The sequence below is a fragment of the Ascidia mentula genome, chromosome 1 (assembly GCF_947561715.1).
Source record: "Ascidia mentula chromosome 1, kaAscMent1.1, whole genome shotgun sequence".
Lineage (NCBI taxonomy): Eukaryota > Metazoa > Chordata > Ascidiacea > Phlebobranchia > Ascidiidae > Ascidia > Ascidia mentula.
In genome coordinates, this window is record NC_138566.1 from 10,509,816 (window position 1) to 10,533,010 (window position 23,195).

At 40.1% G+C, this 23,195-nt stretch overlaps 4 protein-coding genes across 4 annotated transcripts; 2 read left to right on the plus strand and 2 right to left on the minus strand.

Moving 5' to 3' along the window:
* The first annotated feature begins 31 nt into the window (after positions 1-31).
* On the plus strand, positions 32-6,977 carry LOC145912798 (uncharacterized). Its single transcript, XM_083000354.1, has 6 exons — positions 32-519; positions 1,959-2,584; positions 2,650-3,427; positions 4,575-4,690; positions 6,048-6,186; positions 6,765-6,977. Exons 1-6 carry the CDS (start codon positions 32-34, stop codon positions 6,964-6,966), a joined length of 2,349 nt encoding a protein of 782 aa, XP_082856480.1. The 3' UTR covers positions 6,967-6,977.
* Positions 6,978-6,988: 11 nt separating this feature from the next.
* Positions 6,989-11,349, minus strand: LOC145908192 (4-galactosyl-N-acetylglucosaminide 3-alpha-L-fucosyltransferase FUT6-like). Its single transcript, XM_082995412.1, has 5 exons — positions 11,046-11,349; positions 9,059-9,246; positions 8,413-8,529; positions 7,925-8,061; positions 6,989-7,863 (listed from the first exon to the last, which is right to left on the minus strand). The coding sequence occupies exons 1-5, from the start codon at positions 11,292-11,294 to the stop codon at positions 7,160-7,162; spliced, it is 1,395 nt and encodes a 464-aa protein (XP_082851538.1). The 5' UTR covers positions 11,295-11,349; the 3' UTR covers positions 6,989-7,159.
* A 910-nt stretch (positions 11,350-12,259) lies between these two features.
* On the minus strand, positions 12,260-15,341 carry LOC145912933 (3-galactosyl-N-acetylglucosaminide 4-alpha-L-fucosyltransferase FUT3-like). The gene is made up of 6 exons (XM_083000434.1): positions 15,030-15,341; positions 14,109-14,296; positions 13,697-13,813; positions 13,494-13,630; positions 12,677-13,254; positions 12,260-12,343 (listed from the first exon to the last, which is right to left on the minus strand). The coding sequence occupies exons 1-6, from the start codon at positions 15,288-15,290 to the stop codon at positions 12,260-12,262; spliced, it is 1,365 nt and encodes a 454-aa protein (XP_082856560.1). The 5' UTR covers positions 15,291-15,341.
* A 1,839-nt stretch (positions 15,342-17,180) lies between these two features.
* On the plus strand, positions 17,181-22,526 carry LOC145898454 (uncharacterized). Its single transcript, XM_082986911.1, has 13 exons — positions 17,181-17,303; positions 17,372-17,571; positions 17,645-17,779; positions 17,936-18,052; positions 18,137-18,336; positions 18,500-18,616; positions 18,697-18,886; positions 19,606-19,832; positions 20,003-20,096; positions 20,148-20,265; positions 20,337-20,446; positions 20,774-21,147; positions 21,795-22,526. The coding sequence occupies exons 1-13, from the start codon at positions 17,222-17,224 to the stop codon at positions 22,030-22,032; spliced, it is 2,202 nt and encodes a 733-aa protein (XP_082843037.1). The 5' UTR covers positions 17,181-17,221; the 3' UTR covers positions 22,033-22,526.
* The last annotated feature ends 669 nt before the right edge of the window (positions 22,527-23,195 follow it).

The following is a 23,195-nucleotide window of genomic DNA, read 5'->3' on the forward strand; positions in this document are numbered from 1 at the left end:
TTAAGAGCACATTTATCAGTTGTCGGGTCGAATGTCTGCACACGACCGAGACGCCTCTGGTGATAGACACTGCAGGGAGCACAGAGCAACAGCAAACGCGAGACCAACTCGTACAGAAAGTCACAGTTTCCCGGAGACTAGCAAAAGACTATTAAAACAAACAGCAGGTGGTAATAAACCTCTGGCGGTCCGCATTAACATTGCAAAGCAGGCAGGTTACAACGCAGATACGAGACAACGCCTGGCGGCGCTCAATGACCCAAGAAATGCGGAGAAGTTGCGCTTTTGTCCTCACCTGTATCGTACGTTGCTCGAACGACGAGGTTCGGGCGGCCATCGACCGATTCCTGCCAATATCGTAGCGTTCAAGCGCGATGAAAGCAGGCGCTCCGACAGCGGGCAAAGCAAGGCGGTGGACAACGGACGTAAGAAGCCGTGTCTACTCACAGTGCAGGAGTGGGAACAACTTCGAATGGCTTATAACAGAAACATAAATGCAAAAGAGGACAAATCAGAAAGGTAGGTGAAAATGGTTTGTTATTATTTGTTTATATATTTCGTCACGTACGTGTAACAAGGATTATTACTTTCGTTGCCAGCGTTATGCACGAAAACAGGTTAGTTATAGTCACTGTCTTACGAGGTTTTCAATGTAAAAAACTGTACATAGTTTAAAATGTACTTAAGCAATACGCGTTTATATTGGTTTGCTTTTGCAACGATTCTTTAAAAGCTTACTAAAAGCGTTTTAATTAAATGTTAGTACAATGTGCGTGCAACTCACAACGTTCACACAATACCTTTGCTATATCATCGTTCGTCTACTGTAATTCGTTTTATAGTTTGCTCTCAAGTCAATCAGAAATACCCTTTCGATCAATCTCAATTTGGCATTGCAAAAGCATATTAAACGGAAGAAACACGACGGGGTGACATGATTATCTGACAAGGCGGCGCCACGATACCTCCGCTTGGCACCATTTTCAATTGTGCAAAACGAATTGCAATCTACTCGACAAGTGCAGTTAGTTAAGTTATACAAACAATAAATAATTCAGGCAAGGAGAACAGCTTGTGTTTTCGGGGCAATGCAAATCTCGCCGGACTTCGAGGATCGATTAATTCAGCACCGCGTGGTCCCAGCTATCGTTATTCGATCGACATTCAATGAGGTCTGGGGCGTCCCAAGCGTGTTTTTTGTGTCAACTACAGCTCGTTGCATTGACTTATGTGAGTTTGCAGGTTGCAAGTGGAAAGGTGTGCTCACATATTTGATATCGTCGCTGAAATTACTTTCTATTTCTGTTTCCGTGGGTTTATGTCAGTCCAAACACTTGCAGGAATGAGTTTAGGCAAAGGCACAGTTGTCCACAAAACACAAACTTTGTAACTTTACAGGATATTGATCAAGGACAGAAAATGACACTGTTGTGTTGATATCAGCAAAAATATTCTCGTACATTTCTTGTTGGTTGTGGCAAATGTTTTTTCGTCATATTTTTGTACATGGGACCACGCGAACACGTCATAAATAATGCATTGGTTGGTTATGAACTATAACTCGTATCTTCGTAGTTCTTTCGAGGTACATCTTGTCCAAACTCTTAACAACAGGTATCAGTTCAAAATTACAAATATGTTACATTGTGGGTCAATGCAAAATGTAAGGAACCAATTGCAATTTAAGGAAGATATGGGCTTGGAGTTTTTCCGTTGGAATTAACAGATCGAAGCAGAACAATGGAGACAGTGTTCTGCTTTTGTTTGTTGAAGTTTTGTGTAGGGGTTTTCTCTAAATCGTCACGAAGTAAGATGACTGGCGCTTACTGTTAAGTTTTAGGTTCTCTTTTGTGAAGTTAATCTAGCTTCGAAATCATTCGCCCAACTTGTGAACCAATTCACACCAGCCTTTACAGTGTGCTATGGTCGGGCATTTTTTAAATGTGTTTTTTTGTCAGGTCGATTATATACGAAAAATCTGACAAAGCACTTCCGTCAGAGTCATCCGCACAAGACGCATGCCCACTCATTGGACCGGAAAGATCCCGTCGCCCGCCCACCCGCCGGGAACGCCAGAAACAAAGAGAGTATCGCCTCAAACGATGGACCGAGAGCACTGACAATTATTCGTCTTCGGAAGACGAGGCATTTATTTCACCACATTCCAACTCTTCCCAGACCTGCGCACCTCAACGTCGGCGGCATTCGCAGCTTTGCATTCCGCACAGGAAGAGCGAAGTCCATTCGAGAGCGATGAGCAACATGACAAAGATTCTCGCCGCTGTGCGCGCTACCTCACCTGCCGAACAACCATCGGTGCGAAACACTAAATCAAATGACAAGCGCTCGAATCTGAAGACCACTGACAGCGGGATATGGTGCGAAGGAGCGCTTGATACAGAAGCATCAGTGCGTTTGGGACAGTTAAGTGTCCCTGGAAAGGGTTTCATCAAACAAGAAGGGACAACTAATCTTCCACGAAAACAAGCTCATCATTCCGAAAGAAATTGTGAAGAAGTAACTAAAAGGCACCGACAGCCAACTCAAGAACCATACATTCCAAAGTCGGAAACCTATCAGCAGAGTATGAACTGCTAATACATTTTACATCGCCAAGTAACGTTTACATTAAGTTGTATTTCATTACAGGGTCAAACCTTCAGACGGTTTATCAAACAAGCAAAATCGACCAAGAGAATTCAAGTACTGCGAGAAGTTTAGCATCCAGTCTCCCGACAGGTTGTGAGATCTCCAACGAAAGCGAACATGGGGATGAAAAAAACGTCGTCGAACAAAGATTGCCATCGGTTGAATGCAACTGCGTGTCTTCCACGTTGACTTCCTACCACAAAAGCCTAAATAAGACGGTTATAAACCAGTGTGGCCAGCGGGAACAATATAGGAACCGTGGCGAGGTTTTGGAAGATTGTGATTCGATCTGTCTTTGCTGCGATGAGAAAACGTGCTCATCGTTATACTCAGAACCCTCTCAGCCTTCCAAACAGCCAAGACCTTCTATACTTAAACGCCCGCGGCCAGAAGTGGCGTACGTGCTCTCAGATTCAACCAATCCCCTGATAAATAATCAATCATCCGGCACATGGACTTACATGTGCGGGTGCTGCGAACCTCCACAGCAGCAAACTCTGTTGCTTGGTGACCGGGACAGTCTAAAAGGCGCATATGCGCCATTGCCTGTGATATACGAATGCGTATGCGCCGATTGTACGCGACAAGGCACGAACTCGGCTCCGCGCTATTACCAATTAACACCACAGGTTCCCGTTGAACAGAGACGGTTTGCCGAACCAGCGCCTGTTCCACCAAGATACACCGCTCACCAACGAAAAAGATCTCGCGTCAACAAAAAGGGCAAGCGCCAGTCAGACTCGCGAAGTATAGGAAGCAATTACAGCACAACGTCAAGGTAAATTATGAAGTGTTTTGTTATATAACGGAACGATTATTTGAGAGTACACTGAATGACAAATTTGTTGCAACATAATTAACTCTATCCAGATATTGTTACACTGTTACATCGTGACATTAAACAATTTCGCAAATGTCTTTTGTTTACCGTTTCTATTTGGATTGTTAATTAACTTTATACAAAAAGTCGATCTAATTTCCATGAAAACACTTGCCTAACTGAAGACAATTAGCATGTCTTAGTAACTAGTTTATTGCAAACCTCCAATTTTGTGGGAAGCAAATTATAATTTCAACGCCAGTAACGAAATTGGGCGACCTTTTAATCTCACCATCATGGAGTTCTCAATGCGTCTCCAAGGAGCGGAACGTTGTTATCAATAGTGAACAGTTGCAGGTAATGAAAAGCGACAGTTGAAATAGACTGGGCGACGTCCTTAAATTGAAAATGTCGCAGCCAATTAGGCCAATACGCTCCATCAAAATCACCAAGCTACTTCCACACAGTAGCTTCCTAGAACACTTTCCTTCAGATTCTCGGCTTGTGTAAATACCATTTCTGCACCTCAACACTCAAAACATAAATTGGCTTAAAAATGGAATTGACTACCTCTGATTTATTTAACAAAATTAAAACAAAGGTGAATGTTATCGAACACTGTTTCTACATTTTCCAGCAAAATGACCTAAATTTTTGTCCTGATATGATTTACCATAGGATGTCACGTAGGATATAGTATGTAGTTACGAGCGACTACCTTGTTTAGAGCTCTGTTGCTCCATTCACAATGGAAACAAGTGCTTGAGCCTGGTACCAGATTGATGTCCTATTAATTTGGTCATAGCTGAAGTGCGTCAACTATTCCATCCTTTAATGGGATTATTGTGGACTTTAATTTCCGCAAGACCGACAACGTCACTGTAGTCGATTTGGCGATCGATAAAGAAAACTGTGTTGTTTTTGCCGTAATCCCGAATTTTCGACATCCAAGAAGTCAATAGTGATTTAAAACGCACCACTTGGATAGTATAACTGCAAAAATTTTTATTTGTTTTTACTTTCTCAGATCACTTTTAGTTTTGTGGTCACAACTGCACGTACGAGACTCTCTGTCGAATATTTAACCAAACAATGCCATTTGCAGATTTGCCGCAATGTTTTTGGAATGCTTTCATTGTTTTGATGACGACAGCGATTCGCTAAGTTCTGCTGGTTCGGACAGCGACAACGACGATGGAAATGATGGCGGCGACGAGAGCGGTAAATGTTTGACCATATAACCTGAAAGTAACGGTAAAATGTTTTTAAGATTTGTTTCAAAATCGTGTTTCCACAATAGTTTGTCAAAAAAATGGTACCTAATTGGGACGTTCTTGGTGTACGCTTCCTGACTTAAAAAAGGAGAAAATGAAATATTTCATTAGAAAGTTTATGAAGTCATAGTTTATTTTCATTTTACCGCTACGCATAAACGTACGGAAATTAATTAAAAGATACAAAATGTCACGGCCACGGCCCCTTGGTCTCTACGGAATCGGCATTTGGGAAACAATTTCCGAATAACCTGTCGCGTTCGTGACAAAAAAATTCGAGATTTAGCCGTGACTAAATGTGAAATTGTCGTGATGAGATTAATTTACTGGGGTAGGTACCATGGCAGCTGTATTGCTCCTGCCAATAATGTTCCAGGTTTGTTTTCAGGGCCAGTCACAAAATCGTTACGCAGCAGCCACGGATAAATTATTTATACTTCGGTGTCGTTTAAAAATGTCTATCAGTTATTACAAAAGATCTCACGTTGAGCCTCTTAAGTCGAACAAGAGCCGATAAGAATTGGCAGCTATCCCCTGATATCGCGGTAATGAAATAAAAAATAGTTTTTCTTCGCATCCAAGAGTGTTTTTCATCGCGGATTAACCAGAACTGAAATTACAAACTGCTGCTCAAATCCTTTAAGTAAGGGTACGCTTTGAAGCACGTGGTGCTGCGATAAAAAACTTCTTGCAGTTTGATAAACAATATATATAGTGTTAGTTATATTCAATTTGTCGGTAAAAACGAATTTCAATATTTCGAGGTATTGTTTGGCCGCGAAGATTGTATAAAACCGCTTAATAATGACCCCTGTTTCCACTAAAAGCTTTAATATACACTTTTGTTTATATTGTTTATCACATTGGAACAATAGTAAATCCGCATGTGCAAAATTCCTTTGCCTCGAAGAACTCTATATTGCAGGTGACGCGAATTCAGTAAATTATTTTATTGGCTTGGTTTTCCGCGTATTCTGTTTTGATCGACATATTGTGCATTCAATTTACCAGCAATGTTTCCTAATGTTTGGCGGTTGCAAGCATGCACCGCAATATAATTTGCGTATGCACAACAACCGTTTTCATGTAGTAACTTTCGTAAAATGTAACTTGGTAGCTTTCCTTATAGCTACCCTGGGGTAGCCTAGCTGTAAGCAACAGCAGGTGAAACGTCGGTCAACAAAGGTTACGTTTAATTGTGACCGAAGGACAGAATATTAAAATATATTATTTGGAATTAAAGCCTATAAAAAAAGTCGGATGCTCTCTGATTGGAAGCCTTTCAAAATTGTCATTTATTGCAGACGGTTATGAAGAACACGGAGAAGGAGTGAGCGTTGATGATGACTCTGATGGAGGAGATTCCGGAAGCGAATCAGGGGGAGACGTGAGTTTGAACAGCGCTGAACTCTTCGACGACCAAAACAACATGTTCGATATAAAGTAAGAGTTGACTACATGTTTATAAATTATGGCTTAAGACGCCTTTTCGCTGGTGGACGGGTGGTGATCAGTAATGACGAAATAATGTAATGAGTTTTCCTTTTTTAAATGTTTGGATTTTTTCACCGAAACTTTCCAGCTTGTTGTAATGTTAGCTCCCTTTCCTTTAACTAATAAATGACGAAAGTTCCCCCCAAAATACAAAGTTTTTATTTAAATATTACGCTGTTTGCTGCAGACAGTTTTGCACACTATTTCGACCTATCGGGTCTACTAATTTGCTACTTTGGATCACCACAAAGTGAAATAGAATCTGTCTGGTAAGTTAGCCAACAAGACCGCTGTCTGTCACAAGCTGCGATGACGAGACCTGGTAGGTCGAAACAGTGAGCATTACTATCTGCAGCTAACTGATTATGATTGGCTTATTAGTTGTGCATTATGTTGTGTATATTTGTACATTTACACAACAACGAAATGCATAGTAGGGCAACTGTCTGTATCGTTTGTACAATCAAACTTAATATAATTAAAAGCATAGATTGCAAACACAATTACGAAAAATTGCAACATTGCAGAAATGCAATGGGGGAGGGAGAGGAATCGGACGGAGCTCCGAACACGGGTGGATCCGATTCCGATTCTCTCACTGAGCTCCGATCCCGCTCAAAGAAAGGTTCCGGGACATCCGATGATGAGGAAAACAGTGACGACTTCGATATGGACGATGGAGAATTTGACGATTCGCTCGATTCCATCGCTATTTACGAGAGGGAGTAGTATAACATCACACCGGTTGGTGTGCTTGTTGATGCAGTTTCGCAATAAAAATCATCCATAGCTGTGATTTCGCTTGCAGCAATTAAGTGCGATGGTTCGTTGTATTTGAAACGCCTACGGGCGATGTCGGCAAAATTGCTTTCGGACCACATGGGTTAAAAAAATATATATATAAAAAGGGGTGCCTTGTGTTTCAATGGTTGGAACTTACAGCTCGTCGCAAAGCCATGAAAATCAAAATAGATACGCAGATCACAGAATAAAAACGCCGCCACAAAATCGCATGAAAATAATATTCAAGAGAAAAAGCGCACATTTGATATGTGCCATGCAAAAATTCAAATGATTTTGGTGGTTTCAAACAAACCGCGTCCTCTCTTTCGTACCAAAATTCGCGCAAGGAATGAACGCGGTGTGATGGCCTGATTCCTGTCGTAACTTCAAGATGTTCATCTGCGTGAAGCATCAAGCACAACTGACAGAAGCCGGTTGGAGGTCGCGGTATTTCTTTGTCATTTCGCCATGCTATAAGCTTTGCATACTCATTATCAGCTTTATCAAGACGCTGCAGTTCCCTCACTAAGTCCGCAGGACTAGAATAGTCCTCAACAAAAAGAAAAGAATTTTTAGGTAGGACTGCTTCCACGTCACTCCGCTTCGGTCCCCATATTACCGGCACCGCTCCAGAGTGCAGAGCATTCCACCACGTCTTTTCAGTGATGTAATCTCGACAGTGCAGGGCGTTCTCGAACGAGAGGTAAAACTTGTATTGAGACAAATGTTCCGCCAAATCCGGCCAACCTCCCGGTATATGACGGAAAACACAAGTTCCGAAAATGTCGATCTCGAGACCATGTTGAAGCAGTTTTTTAACAATTGTCAAGCGATGTAACGCGCCTAAGCCAATAAATTTACAAGGTATTAGAATAAACAAAAAACACACGTCCGAAATGCAAACCTGTCGTGTAAACACAGTTCCCAGCCACCCAGGCCACAAGCTTCCTTTTCGAATCAACGCTGTTGTCGATAGGCGTGAACAATCCTTGCTCAATGTTCGGTGTGGAGAAGTAGGGAAAGTATATGTCCGAATCTCGCCTAATCAACGCAGATGTGTTCATGTTATTGCACAAAAAGGTCGGATCGCCACTGTGGAGACCGTTACTTAGCTATTGAATATCGATCATCAGGTTCACTGGCATTACAACCAATGCATTGCAGCCAAGCTGGATCAGACCCTTTTTATCGCTTTGAAAACAAATCAGTTTCATATATTCACTTAAGCTATTGGCTTTGCTACTTCAACTTGTATGTGTTGTCTTGGAAGTGGTACATGGAATTTTGTAAATCATTACCCGTTTGAGCATTTTGGCTGATGATTTAGGTCTTAAAAATTAACGCGCAACATTGACATTTGTTGTATCGGAAAGACTTCAAGCGATATTGTACCTGTATGTCATGGTAAGGTTAAATTTTTCATCGTAAGCTTCCAGGTTTGGTCTACGTAAGTAAAATGTGGTCCATGGGTTTTCCTGATTCATCCACACCAATAGTTGACCTTGGAAGCTAAAACAACTCAAATCCGTTAAATTCTAATCAATAAATTCGTAACTTGTATGCAAATGACATTGTTTTCATAGATGACTTGAACCAACGCGTATTTTGAGTTTCAGGGATTTGAAACTCGAACTTTGTTAAGAAATAAAACTTTTATTGTTTATATGAACGCTTGGTTTCTTGCACTATTTTCGTACTGACGGCAAAAGCGAAAGTTGTAAAATCTATTCAGTGGTTCTGTAAGTATTAGAATTGTTCACAAGATCGGGACTCCCGTCGGGATTTTCAGCAAACGGGACTCCAGACACGCAGTGACGTTATTTAAGTGAACCATTCGCAGACTTTAATAGATATTAGTTATTGTAAGTTTTGCAAACTTCAAAACTACGGCCTGTTGATAGATAAGCAGCAAACAGCGCAACTTTATGTAAAAGTTCTGATCATTGAAACGGATGTAGTCCCGGGACATTAACGTCCCGACACTAATAAGTCCCGATCATGTAAACAGGCCTAATGTAACAATTGTAGTGCCCAGCACCTTCTGCGAAGGTTTTCCTCCACGTCCCCAGCAAAATGATAAATAACCGCATCTGCCTTGTCTCGTAGGCTGGCGTTGTAGGAAATATCGCACTGACCGCATCCGCTTTCGTTCACGTAGTACGGTACGAATTCACCAAACGCCGGGTATTCGAATACGATTAATTTTTTGCGCTGATCAGTCCTTGGCTGCAACAATAATGTTGAATATATAAGTTCTAATAGCAATTAAGGTCCATCCAGACACCTTTTTGGCTAGTTGAGGTGTGTTGTATTGCAATAATAGGCCCACGACCAGTTTGTTTTTGTACTATAGCCTGGCCCTACGAAGGGGGTGCAGTCGGCGCATCAGGACGCATACCAGTTTAAAGGGAGCACGAACACCCGCTTTAAAACTAGGTATTTCTATCGTAAAAGCTGGAATCCAGCAATAATTTCATTTCATCTCCACAAAAGGTTCTCGTATCAACACATTCTTGCCCCTCAAGAGCAAAACTAGGTCTACAACCAAGGGAAATCTCTATGTGTTGGTGTTCTCCTGTGCAGGAGAATTTGAGCCGGTTATAGCTGGTGACAAACGCTCAAATGTTGATGGCAAATAATGCAGCGAAACGTATGTCGACCAGTTTGCGAAAAAGTAAAGCAGCCTCAACTATGTATCAAATGATTGCACTGCTTTTGATTTTAAAAGTTCAAGCTTTTCAATTTAGTTTCTTTTAAACGCTACTTTTATTTTCAATTTGATCAAGGCTTTTATAAATACAGAGTATGAAGCGTTGTTGTACTCCGGATTTAGCGAAAATCGTTTATGAATTTTAACAAAACGTTTAAATCCACCAGGGTTGGAACAATACGACGCAGCGCTAAAATAACACACAACGCATTTTTGTCCCAAATCTCAGCGACGTATTGTCCAAAACACGTTACGCTCGCTTTACATTTGTAAAGAGCTGTTTTATTAGCGGTTGAATTTGTTTCACGGGTCAGGCGCCCAACGTATACCCTCAAAGAAAATGTTGTTTGCTAGTCCCAATGTTTGTTTCACAAATCGGTTTTAACAGTGGGTCTTGTGGGTAAATACAAGAAAGTACAGTAAACTTTTTGCCGCCTTAATTCATGTAATGGTAAATAACACTGATACAATGACATTGTAATTGCCAGAAACTTGGGTGTAATTTTTATTTTCGAATTCGTAGATAACCCGCATTTTAAAACTTTGTCCAATCTACCATCGCACCAACACTAATATGTAAGCGCTCATATGTAATATTGCACATGTTGAAACGTTATTTCATAAAATGCGTGAACTGTGAAATGTATACAATCATTGGTTTCTCTGCTCGATTGATTTAAAAACAGCACGCGGGAAATTCTTCGCTTTGTAATAGCGCGGATCGATGGCTACGTCCGTTTATTGTTTTAAACTAATTGTCATCTTCCTGTGAGTAAAGTGTTTTCCGGTGAATGCAAACAGCACATGCCAAGCTTTTTAAACATTGGGTTTTAAAATGCAACCAATAATTTCCTAAACACAGTTTAGTACAGGATTTTTTGATGATATGAAATACTTTGGCACGCATCCCCGTGTGCGCTCCAGTGCACAACTTTTACGACCAACCGGGCGCGTATTTGACGTTGCTTTTTAAGTTCAAGACCCAATTGGCACGTTCGTTTCACATGAAGGCCTTGTAAACAGAGTTTACACAGAGCCGCTGGAGCTCTGATTTACAAGATTGGTTTACTACACCTATTCCTGCGCTTGGGTGTGATCGCTTTTATCACGTTATACTTGGTTAAGCTGTGGTAAGCTCCTACATCAACGATTTATCATAGAACAGTTGTAATACGCTATTTTTGTCCAAGTTGTAGTGTTGATAAATATTCATTTTGAGGTGGGAAATAAAATTTTTCTATTTCAAAATTTCTTTGTGGGCAAATCTTATAATAATGCAGCGTACAAACAAAAGTTAGTTTTTAATAACTGCTACCTGAATTGTGAGGCCGGATGTCTTCCTTTTCTTCGTTAAGACCTCAAAATTGTGGTTGAAGAGAACCTTTTCATCGAAAGGAGCTTTTGGGTAATCCCACCACTTGCCGTTTCTATCAGGCTTGGTATCGTCGTTGAGCAACTGCGCGAGTGCAAATAGTAAGAGGCAGGCTATAGCTAGTTGGATATGTTTGCGACAAATTCGAATGGCTGCCCAGAGCATCTTTGTCTTGTAAAATGTACATTTCATTGTTTTAATTGAACATAGGTTCCAATAAAGGCTACCAGCAACAAAACTTTCCGGATGGACCTAAAAACAACTTTCCTTCAGTTTGATTGTGACTGTACCTTATAACTAACTGACTGCAGCAAAACGCAGGGGTAGTCTCGTCGCATGACAACACCACAAACCTTTGTGAAATACAATCTACGTTATATGTGTGCCAAGCCAACTAAAATGTAAGATTGATTGAATGTTTTCAGAGTAAAACGACATTAGGTAGTCCACGTACAAGTTCTGTACTTGCTGCTGGTTCCATGACTATGATGATACTTCAAATGGCTAATTGCCTAAAAGTCTATTGGTGCTGTACAAAAATCCAAGCACAATCACCTTGTTCATTTTTACGCATGTCAAACTTATCCGATTTTCGTGTTTTTCTCTTTCTCGTCTGTCCTAACACGACACGAGGCTGTGTTCAGAATAACCTTTGCCGTTAACCGCGCGCAAACAACTCTAGCGCCAAACAAATTCAAAGTATAGAAAGGCATTTTGTCACATAAACGAGGTCGTTGCATTTTTCAACAAAATGGACACGATACAATTTTGGATCTGATCTGCTGATTATTAGCAACTTTTAGATAATGCAATTGAAATATCCTTACGGTAACAGTTGGATTGTAACTTGGCATCAAACACAAAGTAAATCATACTTAACATTTTAAACATTCTAACGAAAAAAGTTTCCTATTATACTTTGCGCAATTCGTATTCGATTGCATCACTTCCACATAGGTACAAAGAGCACAGCTTCACGGCGAAGGCTGACTTTTACATATAGTTACACATTGATAATTAGGCCTCTGCTTTGGAATTGAATACACTAGTGAAGTTTATCGGTTCGTAACATAAGATTCATATTTTTTGTAATTTCATTCGTTTCAATAGTATGGAATTCCTAATCCTAGTTAGTACTGAAGTTTGTCATTTCTGCTCTAGTCTAATTGTGAAAAAACGCCATTTCGCGCTTCTGTTGTTTTAAAACTTTTCGGTACATCTGGACATGGATCTCTATCGCCCTTTAACGGTTATAATTATTAAAAATGTTTTGTTTGATTTCGTGATAATCTGTTATAAGTTTTTTGTGCACAGGAAGCTTTGAGCGTCCATTGCTGCCATACATGCTGTAATTTACGTAAATAACTAAGTTAGTTTTTGCAAGAAGATCAGTTCTGAAGTAAAAACCACAGGATGTCCCCTGTTGAAACGTTATATTCTTTATTCTATTTGGACGACTTTAAACGTCGCCAGATGATGAAAGTCAAAACAAAAATAAATATAACAGCATAAAATCGCCGCCACAAAATCGCATGAAAATAATATTCCAGAAAAAAAGCGCACCATTGGTATACAGCATGGGGAATTTCAAAAGGTTTAGGTGTCGTCATACAAACCGCGTCCTCTCTTTCATACCAGACTTCGCGCAAGGATTCAACGCGGTGTGATGGCCTGATTCCTTTTGTTAATTTGATATGTTCGTCTGCGTGTAGCATTAAACATAGCTGACAATACCCGGTTAGCTGCTGTGGTTTTGCCTTGGCGGGCACTTTTTGCCAGTCAAAAAACTTCGAGTACTCTTTGGGCGAAGTATCTAGGCTCTGGAGCTTTTCTACCAAGTCTTTCGGGTGCAAAAAATCCTCAACGAAAAGAAATGAATTTTTGGGTAGGACTGCTTCCACGTCACTCCGCTTCGGTCCCCATATTACCGGCACCGCTCCAGAGTGCAGAGCATTCCACCACGTCTTTTCAGTGATGTAATCTCGACAGTGCAGGGCGTTCTCAAACGAGAGGTAAAACTTGTATTGAGACAAATGTTCCGCCAAATCCAACCAATCACCTGGGATTGTGTGCAGAACACAAGTTCCGGAAATATCGATGTCCAATCCGAGTTGCAGAAGTTTCTTTACCATTTCCAGTCGTTGGCGCGCACCTTACGTAAAAAAGTGTTTTTGTAAGGTTATTTAAATAATCTGATCCAATAAGCAAGACGACACATTTGACGGATGACAACTGTGCTTAGAAAGGGTGGCAAGGCGTGCATTCAAAAAGTTCACTGCGAAGACAAAGAAAGGGTCACATCCCTGAACAATGTTTACGAAAATTGCGATGGCCATTTTATAGGGCTATCTATAACGCCTTTTTTATGGACCGTCGAGGGGTAAAACCCACCTTTTGTGAAAAGACAATCTCCCACCACCCAGGCAACAAGTTTCGTTTTCGAAACCGGAGAATTTCCCTCAGACTTCGGTTTTGTCTTTTCGATGTCGGCAATATACGAGTAAGGAAAGTAAATGTCAGCATCTCGCCTGTCCAAAAAAACTGGTTTAGGTTTAAAACAAAACAAACTCAAAATTGCATCGACATATTTTTACCTGTAGGTCATAGTCAAATTAAATTGATCATCGTAACCTTCGAAGTCACGTTTATAGTTGTTTAAGGTGGTCCACGGTGTCTCGATGCTCATCCAGATTAGCAGTTGATCTTCAAAGCTGTTATTTTTCAAAGAAACGATTGTTTACGTGAGGAATTTATCCTTTTTGGCTTTTGTATTTACATGCACTTGTTCGTTTTTTGAGTTGCAAACTTGTCCTCGACATTTATTATAAACCTGTCCAAATGGATATTAGATAGAAATGCACCTTTTATGATTAACAATGTGTTATACTTCTATGTACAAAAAAGCCTTAATAATCATTGAGCGCTGCAGTCAGGTGTGTACACTGTTTTGACTTATATGGTCTCATCATACTTCTATATATAATCTAAATATTTTGAACGGTTTACCTCCTGTACACGCGGTTCCTGTCGATAATGTTGAAATCATATATCACTGCATCGGCAGTATCGCGTAGACTGATATTGTATGACACCTCGCACCGGCCACATATCTTCTCGTTTACTTCAGCAAGACGGTGCATCTGGTAAGGATTTTCCTGCCACACAATCAGCTTTCTGGTTTGTTCGTGGTGGAGCTGTAACGTTTGAAAATTTCATTTAATCCAGTGTTCCCCAAAGTTGGGTCATCTAAAAGTTTATTTGGGTCGCTTGTTGCCGAGAGCGGCAAAAAATACTAATTATTATTTGTTAATATCGGTGTTTTGTAGTTCTCTGCATGACTTTTATGCTTGCGTCGCGAGAATTTTTTAATAGAATTTAAAAATATGGAGTTTTCTTTTTAAAGGTTAGGAACAGTTGATTTATTCAACTTTTGAGGCTATAACACAGTTGTTTGTAAAGAATGTTGAGCAGAAAACAGACCTGGCCCTTGATATAATACACATAATATCAAATAAACACAGTTCCTATATATTCCAAGTTAATTTAGATACGTGGCTGATTTACAATCAGTGGTTTTCAACCGGGAGACCGTGAAAACTTGCTGATTTGTAGAATTTCGATATATTCACGCAATTACCACAATATAGACCAGAACATATGTTAATAACAGAAGCACTTTTTACAACCTTGTTACATTACAAACAAAAACATATTGTAACTTGGGGTGCCGGACTTCAGTCTTAGCGGAAACAACGTGCCTTTTTTCTACCCCGAATTTGCGCCTGTTTTTTGTGTCACTTTGTGTCATTTACACTTGATGAAGCGAGGGTTACCCGCGAAAGCTCGTGTACGTTATAATGTAAAAGTCGGTTTACCCAACGAGTACCAAGGCAGGACAACTGAATAAATAAACTTGCATGTACTTACCTTGATTGAGTGACTTGATTCCTTTAATTTTTTTGCAACGGCATTTTCGAAATTACCAGAGTTGACGCTTTTTTGGGTATCAGGGTAAGCCCACCACATATTGCTTCCCGCATCGTTCAGTTTGTGTAGGTCGTAACGCAAATACTGCGCTAGGGCAAACACCAGAAGGCTCGCCACAACCGACAAAAAATGTCTTCCACAAACCCGATGAATTGCACTGGTCGGTTTAAAACAGCAACTATGGTGAATGTTGCGGACCATTTTACAGACATTACTTTGTTAGTCTGTCCTCAAATTGCTGTTGAGCCAATTGTTAAATCTACAATGCGTCCACAAAGCCGTTAGTGTACAATTGATTATCGCATATATTCAATCAAAAGACAAAGTCAAGTAGCCTACTAGCTGGGCAAATGTCGACTGTTTTATAGTACTTTCACAACCACATTTGTTATATGTTTTAAATAACACGCAAATGTGTGGCTAAATGTTTAAACTAACAAGTAGAACAAAACCTTTCAACAAATCCTTCAAATATCTGTAAACCACTACACATCGCTTGTTGCTATTTCCATAGTATGGAAGCGGGATGCATAAACTGCTGCTTGACGCCGTTTCTCACAAATGATAGCCAACTCGACAGGAAAGTTCATCAATCACAAAAGTCGTGAGACAGTTAAATAAAAATCGGTGCTTGTCAATTGAAGCCTCGCTGAATGCATCCGCGACTGGTTGTAGCTCATATTGGTTTCTGCCAATTAACGAGAACTTAATGCGGGGTTAAATCTGCCCGCGTATACAAATATACAACAAGACGCAACCACCTTCCATGCAACCACCGTATTGTAACTGACATTTCCGAAGTCAATATACTGTAAACTCTGTAGAGCTACCAACGTACATATGGTTTCTGTTCTTTAACCAACGGGAAGGGAGCGGCAAATAACGCACGGTTTTCAGCATGCGTCATATCATTGCACGATTGGCTCCATACGACGCTCGAAAACATATCTTAATTTTTATATTTGAAGGGGACCCTGGGCCCTTATGCATTCCCTGGATACGTCAATTTATAAGTATAGGGCGTTAAATGCACAAATTTATGACATATAGGGGCGTTCATAATCGACAGTCTGACTTGCTGACAAACAATAACTTTCCATGAATGCGGCATTTTTGGGGCAATAATAAAGTTAATTAAAGGTGCTTAATAAATTCGTAAAAACCGTTGTAAGCCAACCATAACTGGAGGATATTGCTACAATCTGCACAGACTTTTAGTAAACTGCATTTGCCATCATAACATGTAAAAATGTGTGTAAGGTGGAACACAATATCGCAAGTTAATCCTATAAACAGGAAGATTGAACAATTGCAGTCATGGCCACAGGATTGTGAAATGAGAACATTGCAACCCCAACACGCATTACATCCTCCACGCAGTGCTCGTGTAATGCGCTGCTGGCCGTAAAGCAAGTTAGTGGCACATATATTGCCGTCACCAAGAAAAAGGGTAAATATTAAAGAACACAACTCATTTTACAATTTATTGTTAATTATAAGCTTGTGAAGGAATTAACTTTTAGTGCAAGGCATTGTTGACCTCGTACTTAATGAACTTACAATAAATTGTTTTACTACATGAAATCTACCTAACCAGCAGCATCTAACCATGTCTTTCCTGTTTATGTTATTTGTAGAACTGAAGCTGCTTTAATAAAAAGCGAAACATGTTTTCTAAAACCAGAAGCGTGGACACAAAGTTGTTCTGGTGACATTTAAAATTAATGAACTTACGTTATAAAGTTATTTAGGAGGCCGGGAAGTTCGGCCAGCGCTAAAGCATACGTCTTGTTTGGAAACGAAACATAACATTTATTGACGCGCATGATAAATATTTGTTCGACAAGCACATTGCGCGATCATTTGAATTTGTACACATGAATGTGGTAATACTTTGTAAATGCGTGCTTTTTGTAGCGTAATTGTTGTTGGGTATACTCTGGAAAAAGATTTATTAATAAACGTCGGCCTGTACAGCTTGGGAAGTTCCCATTAAACAATACTGTACGTCTTTCATTGTACCGAAATTCAATGGGACACAAAGACTTCGCTTCGTACGGACGCTCGACTTATTGTGCTTCGAGTTTTCTAGTTCATCTTGAGGTGGTCCGTATTAGAGTAAACAGTATAAGATGGAAATGGCATTGGTGCCTATGATTGTTTTAATAGTTTTATTTGTAACGCCAACAATTAAAGCCAGCTGTCAACTGAAAGGTAAAACTATATGCAGTACTTAGGTATTAAAGCTTTACTTTAAAAGTGGTGTTTGTGAATGCATTTAGGAGGTGATGAATTCGAACAACCTGTACAGTTCTTCAAATCCCACGGGCAGTTGCAGGTGCGTGAAAACCGATTTAACGTAGGAGGAATGGACATCACCCGGGTTGTCATAGGGAACAGCGATAAGGCGGATGGAAACACAGCACTGGCGGGACCCACTGTCAGAGTGCCAGCAAATGCCAAAAACACACGACTTATTCTGGTATGTGTGCAAATTTCTAGCAAGCATTCTTTGTATTTTTCTGATTTCCAACACGTATGACCACCAATTGCAGCACATACAAACCACGGATAGATCATGGTGCCGCCATTTCTGTCAATCGAACATATGCGAAGATGTACCTGCAAATTTTTCCTGCATGCGTCTCCAGCTCTTTCCTGGACCAAGGATCAGCTCTTTTGTCCAGCATGTATGTGTTTTCAACTAATCCATTGCGACTTGTTCGGCTCCATGTTATCAAAAAGTTTGAGGTTGCTACAACAGCAAACTCAACACAACGATTTTTATGCAGGAAAACTACAGTTCATGTTATTATATTAACTTGTGGTGTTGCGTGGTTTTACAGAACCAGCAGGATTTTAGTATTGCTGAAGTAACTTGGTATTCCGCTAATGAGTGGCAAAATCATATTGCCGGAACGTTCATGTACCGAAGCATGGCGCAGGGTTTCGCGACAAAGCAAGTATGCCTATTTCATATTTTACAGTAGATTTTGTTTTTTATTTCTATGGAAAATAGTTCTTATCGACGGCCGAACTTAATGTAGGCAGATAGTGGAATGAACGGAATGATAATAATTGAGGACACTGGGAGAACGTCATCAAATGCCAACAATCATGTGACGATACCAGACGAGCTGTACAACGTTTCATGCCCTGATAATTGCGGCCATGATGTCCAGTTCCTCTTTCAATCCACTTTGCAGTATTCTGCCAACGCAACATCACGCGAAATGCCCGATCTACAGTGAGTAACTTGTGTTAGTTGAAAACGAGCAAGGAAAAGGCTGTACACACACTGTACCAACCAAATGCAACAAATCAATGGAAACGGCTTGTGCATAGCAAAAGCAACAAAACCAACGCTTGTTTGTGTTATATTTGGTTCAATGGGGGAGTTCTTGTTACAGAAATTCGATCAACGTTTCCTGTTTGCGTGATCCAGAAAACGGAATCAATTACTTCACAACCAACGGCCTTCTCCACCCAAAGCTGGAACTCGCCACCGGTCAGATCAAGCGTTTCAGGTAGGAAAGTCAAATGTAGGCAAGGTTGGCGCGTTCCGGTGAGTCACCAAATAAACCTTGGTACCTGTTTTTGTTTTAAGGTTCGCCAACGGAGGCTCAAACAATACGCTGCAGATAACTATTGAAAACAATGGATGTGAAATAGGGGAAGTCGCCATCGACGGAATATACTTGTCGTCAACTCGCAGTTTGAGGAGCAAACGAACTGTACTTTTTCCGAGTTCAACAGCTGATTGGATCGTAGTTTGCAATACACCGGGCATATATCAGGTCCAATTTTGTTATACCGTATTTTACGGACCATAAGGCGCAACTTAAATCCTTTTTTTCCTCATAAATTGATCGTGCGCCTTATAAGCCGGTGCGCCTTATGTATGGATCAAGTAGTGCTTTATTGCCTACACTCAAAACCAGTACCGATACTATTATAAATAAACCACCGTCTTACACAATAAACTACGGTAAAAGCAACTAGCAACTGTGATATACATACTATTGTGACTTGCTTACATTTGTTACGTAACAAGTTTTTGTTTAATGAGCTTTATACGGTAACCCATACTCCTTAAAATACGTTGCGTTCTATAGCCCGGTGCGCCTTATGTATGAACAAAAAACTAATCAAAGCAATTTATTGACAGTGCGCCTTATAATCGGGTGCGCTTTATGGTCCGTAAAATACGGTAATATGAAAAAACGTGATTTCTATGCCACCACGTTTTGAACAGGTTAAATTCTACACGAGGATTAACATCTTCTTATAAAAGGAATTTTATGAGTTATTTAACAGGTCTATTTTACTACATTTTCACACCCAATGTCTCACTTCACCTTGCAATAATCAAAGCACATGAAAACACAATATCAATTTTAAGGTTTTCGAGCAACTTAAACCTGCATCGCCGCTGTATTTTCATGTGCAGACAAAGAGTATTGTTTTTGAATTCTTTCGTACACAGAACAAACAGAACTTATATTAACTTTGCCAGCTGGTGTCCAGAGCAGGCAAAAACGACGATCTGCAAACGTTTGATGGATTGCTCGCTACACTGCGCGTGGTCGGCAACGAAACAGTCACCAATCTACCACCACTGAACGATTTAAACCTAGTAGATCGGTTAGATAACATTGTGGAGGAATCCCCCAGCTTCGTTGTAGAAACCGGCGTGAGTGGTCGATTAAATAGGAAAGAGTTCGTCGAAGGACAAGCAGTAAGGTAACGTGAGCTTCAAACATATTTAATTTCATTAGTATGTTATTCGCATTGTTTAAAGCCTGTGTTTGTCAGACAACATTTTATCCGGAATTTTTGAGTTGGTGTAGTTTTGTTTGGGCGAACACACGCAAAGGTATCAAATTATTGTAGGTTTACTTGTTTTTGCGCAGTCACATCACAGCAGTCGGAAATATCTCTTGGCTCTTCTATAATACCAACCCAGCGGAAACTTCCATTTTATTTCTGAAAAGGTTTCCCGTAAAAGTAAGTCGTTATTTCAAGACAGAAAACACGGTTCAATGTTTACTGATGCAGATTACTTTGTGTAACAATTATTCCGGACCGATATCTGTACAAAAAGGATCGAAATGGCAACTGTGCTACAACACATCAGAACACGTAGCCTTACAGCCTTGTTGCAACACTTCAACCGGTTCGCAAAACTTTCGACCAGGGTGTTTTTATGGCCTGTAAATTTACTATTAATTTTTATGTGATATCAAGAACTGTGCAATGACGTCATTTCATTCAGCGGAGGTTCAACAAAAGCTGGTGAACAGTTTTTAAATGACGTCAGGTCGGTTGTGGCAATTCCTCCTCTTGGAAATATAACAGTAAGCGTGGAATTTTGGCAAATTTGTTTAGTGCAAAAAATTTTAAATTGTATTCATAGTTTTGTGTGGATGTCTAAACCCAATTATTACTGTATGAAAATATTGGACATATTTTAAAAATTATACCAATATTTTGACGCAAAAACTGCCACGAATTTGGGTACCCAATCAAACGATACATGTTACTGGCCACCATCAGTTATCTAATGTATACAGTATACTGTGAGAACGATTAGAAATAAAGTGTACTCTTTGACAAATATAATGTGCACTGTGACCGCCTATATCAATAACTAACTCACAATATCTTATGACATTGTTTTCTAGATTACCTTTAGCGCTACATATGACGCCACTCAAGTAGAGGTAGGCAGTGTAATACTGCCGGTATGGGATCAAGGCGTTCGTTTAAAGTATTCTGTTCAGTCAAACCCACAACATACTTTGGAGCAAAAAACATGCGAACTGTCATGTTGTTCACCTTGCCAATTGCCTTTTATTTCGCCAATCTTGCTTCCCTGTATACCCTCGACCAAAACAGCAACAACAACTACCACAACCACAACAACAACAACTACCACAACCACAACAACAACAACACCTACCACAACAACAACAACACCTACCACAACCACAACAACACCCACCACCACAACAGCAGCAGCAACAACAACTACCACTATAATTGATTTGGCCGTGGGGTAAGTTCTACAACAATTGACGCTGAACTCTTTTATCCCTCGTTTGTTTTGTGTCATTTTTTTGATTGTGTGCCCGACAGAACTTCGCGATTCCCGCAATGTCGCTCATATACAACCCACAACTTTCTCTGAGGTTAACTTTCCTATTTTGTGACTATAAAAGGCACGAAGGCTTGATAGCATTTTCTGGCGACTTTTGTTGGCAAAATATTGAACAGTGATAAGTCTGGCATTACATTAACTACCCCTGTTGTAATTTATCACAATTACATTCACGTTTCACTAATTTGGCTACGCAATAATGTTGAGAACAACAAGACTATGTCCCATAATGCAGAACATGCGTTATATTTAATTTAAGAAGTTTCGGCAGTAACTTGTGGCAGAGCAACGAATTAATAATTGCCAATTTTATTAGTGCAAAACGTTCACGTTGTTATGTCACTGAAACTAAGTTGACACCCGTGTTGTCTGAAATTTTGAGGACAAAGTCTGACTTACCTTTACACATTAACATTTTCACGGAACCATGTTAATTTTGTTTCCAGAATTGTCACAAATATTTGTAGGAAAATATTTTTATTTGGTCTACTTGTGCACAAATGAGGAACTAGTTTGTAAAATATTTTTGCTCTTGCTTCGTCTAGAATTCCGGGGGGTATACTTGGTGCTGCTGTTCTTGCTGTGATCGGAATATTGATTTGGTACAAAAAGAATCACACTAGCTCAACAAATTCCAACAACGAGTTGCTGAGAACAAATCACGAAGGGCCAAGTGGGGAAACCCCTGTGAGCAGAAGGTCTGTTGAAACCCGAGAAATGTATCCCATCCATCCCCAACCACCCAGACGTCTTGAACCGATTCATAAACCCGAAAATTCGTGACGGATGTAAAAATGCCTTTTTTATGCTCAACAAAAGGATATGTTTGAATTGTCGTGGAAGACATAAGTAGAGCAGAGAGGTTTTGCAACGAAACCGCAAATTGCTATATCGGTTTTTCTTCATGTTTTGATTATCGTTCGCTTTACAACGTAGTAAAGGACAGAAACTTTATATGCACCACCACCTACCAAGTGTTCTTGTCTTGCCCTCCCGTTATACGCGTATTTTACTAACGCGCAATCGCATTGAACTTGTAAAAATCTGCGTGGATGTGTTTTTTTATATTACCTATTTCTGTACGCGTTGACAATGTGATCACATATTACGTTATTCTATGCTCACAGAATTTGTATGTGTTGTATGTTTGTGTATGTTCCTGCCTATCTACATATATAACACAGGATGATTGGCTAATTAGTAGGACTTCCTTTATATACGCGTTGTATGATGGACTTCGTAGCTGTGTTCGCCATAAAATCCGGAAATGCGTCAGATCTATAAACTTTGATTTATGCGAATATAGGCAGTGACAAGTTCAGCTTTTGAAAATGAAATGAAAGAAACTATAATTGAACAAGACTTTAAATACAACTGAAACTGATAATACAGAAGTGATACCATGCTTTCGCATAGCAAGGTAGGATCGCCCCATGCACTGCGCAGGCCCTTTATACTTGGCGATCGCAGCTCTAATGTTCTGATCATAAGGTTCACAGGCTTCGCAGCCAAGGCATTGCAGCCAAGCTAGATCAGCCTGTGAACTTTATGAAACTGATAATATCAGTAGGCGAAATTAATATTTCTGTTCGTCAAATTAAAAGCTTGTGACGCTGATCGTCTGTCACTCTCTTCGAGTGTTTTGGACGAAAAAAACTAATAGTTGCTAAACACTAACCTGTTGGGTTGTGATGCCAAGGTTGTGATGAGGTGCACTTCACTTTGTCTCTTGCTGAGCGTTTTTATCCTATCAAATTACGGGTTCTACTTCATCACACTGTCGCCGCTGGTACGCAACAGGATGGGTGGCGAGGTACCGTGGTGGATGTGGAACACCTACAACGACTGGGTATCAAAGATTGTTCCTGGTGGAGGTCATGATGGTATTCCGAGTGACAGTGGGGAAAACCTAAACGGAGATGAATTAAGAAGTTTACTAAAAGGTG

Coding starts and splice junctions, on each gene's coding strand:
- LOC145912798 (XM_083000354.1), top strand. CDS start 32: ATGTCTGCACACGACCGAGACGCCTCTGGTGATAGACACTGCAGGGAG. Junction 3,428..4,574: donor AATTACAGCACAACGTCAAG/GTAAATTATGAA, acceptor TGCCATTTGCAG/ATTTGCCGCAATGTTTTTGG. Junction 6,187..6,764: donor AACAACATGTTCGATATAAA/GTAAGAGTTGAC, acceptor GCAACATTGCAG/AAATGCAATGGGGGAGGGAG.
- LOC145908192 (XM_082995412.1), bottom strand. CDS start 11,294: ATGAAATGTACATTTTACAAGACAAAGATGCTCTGGGCAGCCATTCGA. Junction 9,247..11,045: donor CATCCGGCCTCACAATTCAG/GTAGCAGTTATT, acceptor TTATTGTTGCAG/CCAAGGACTGATCAGCGCAA. Junction 7,864..7,924: donor GAACTGTGTTTACACGACAG/GTTTGCATTTCG, acceptor TTATTGGCTTAG/GCGCGTTACATCGCTTGACA.
- LOC145912933 (XM_083000434.1), bottom strand. CDS start 15,290: ATGGTCCGCAACATTCACCATAGTTGCTGTTTTAAACCGACCAGTGCA. Junction 13,814..14,108: donor AGGAACCGCGTGTACAGGAG/GTAAACCGTTCA, acceptor GAAAAATAACAG/CTTTGAAGATCAACTGCTAA. Junction 12,344..12,676: donor CTTTTGAAATTCCCCATGCT/GTATACCAATGG, acceptor TAACCGTTAAAG/GGCGATAGAGATCCATGTCC.
- LOC145898454 (XM_082986911.1), top strand. CDS start 17,222: ATGGAAATGGCATTGGTGCCTATGATTGTTTTAATAGTTTTATTTGTA. Junction 18,337..18,499: donor CGCGAAATGCCCGATCTACA/GTGAGTAACTTG, acceptor TTCTTGTTACAG/AAATTCGATCAACGTTTCCT. Junction 18,887..19,605: donor ATACACCGGGCATATATCAG/GTCCAATTTTGT, acceptor TAACTTTGCCAG/CTGGTGTCCAGAGCAGGCAA.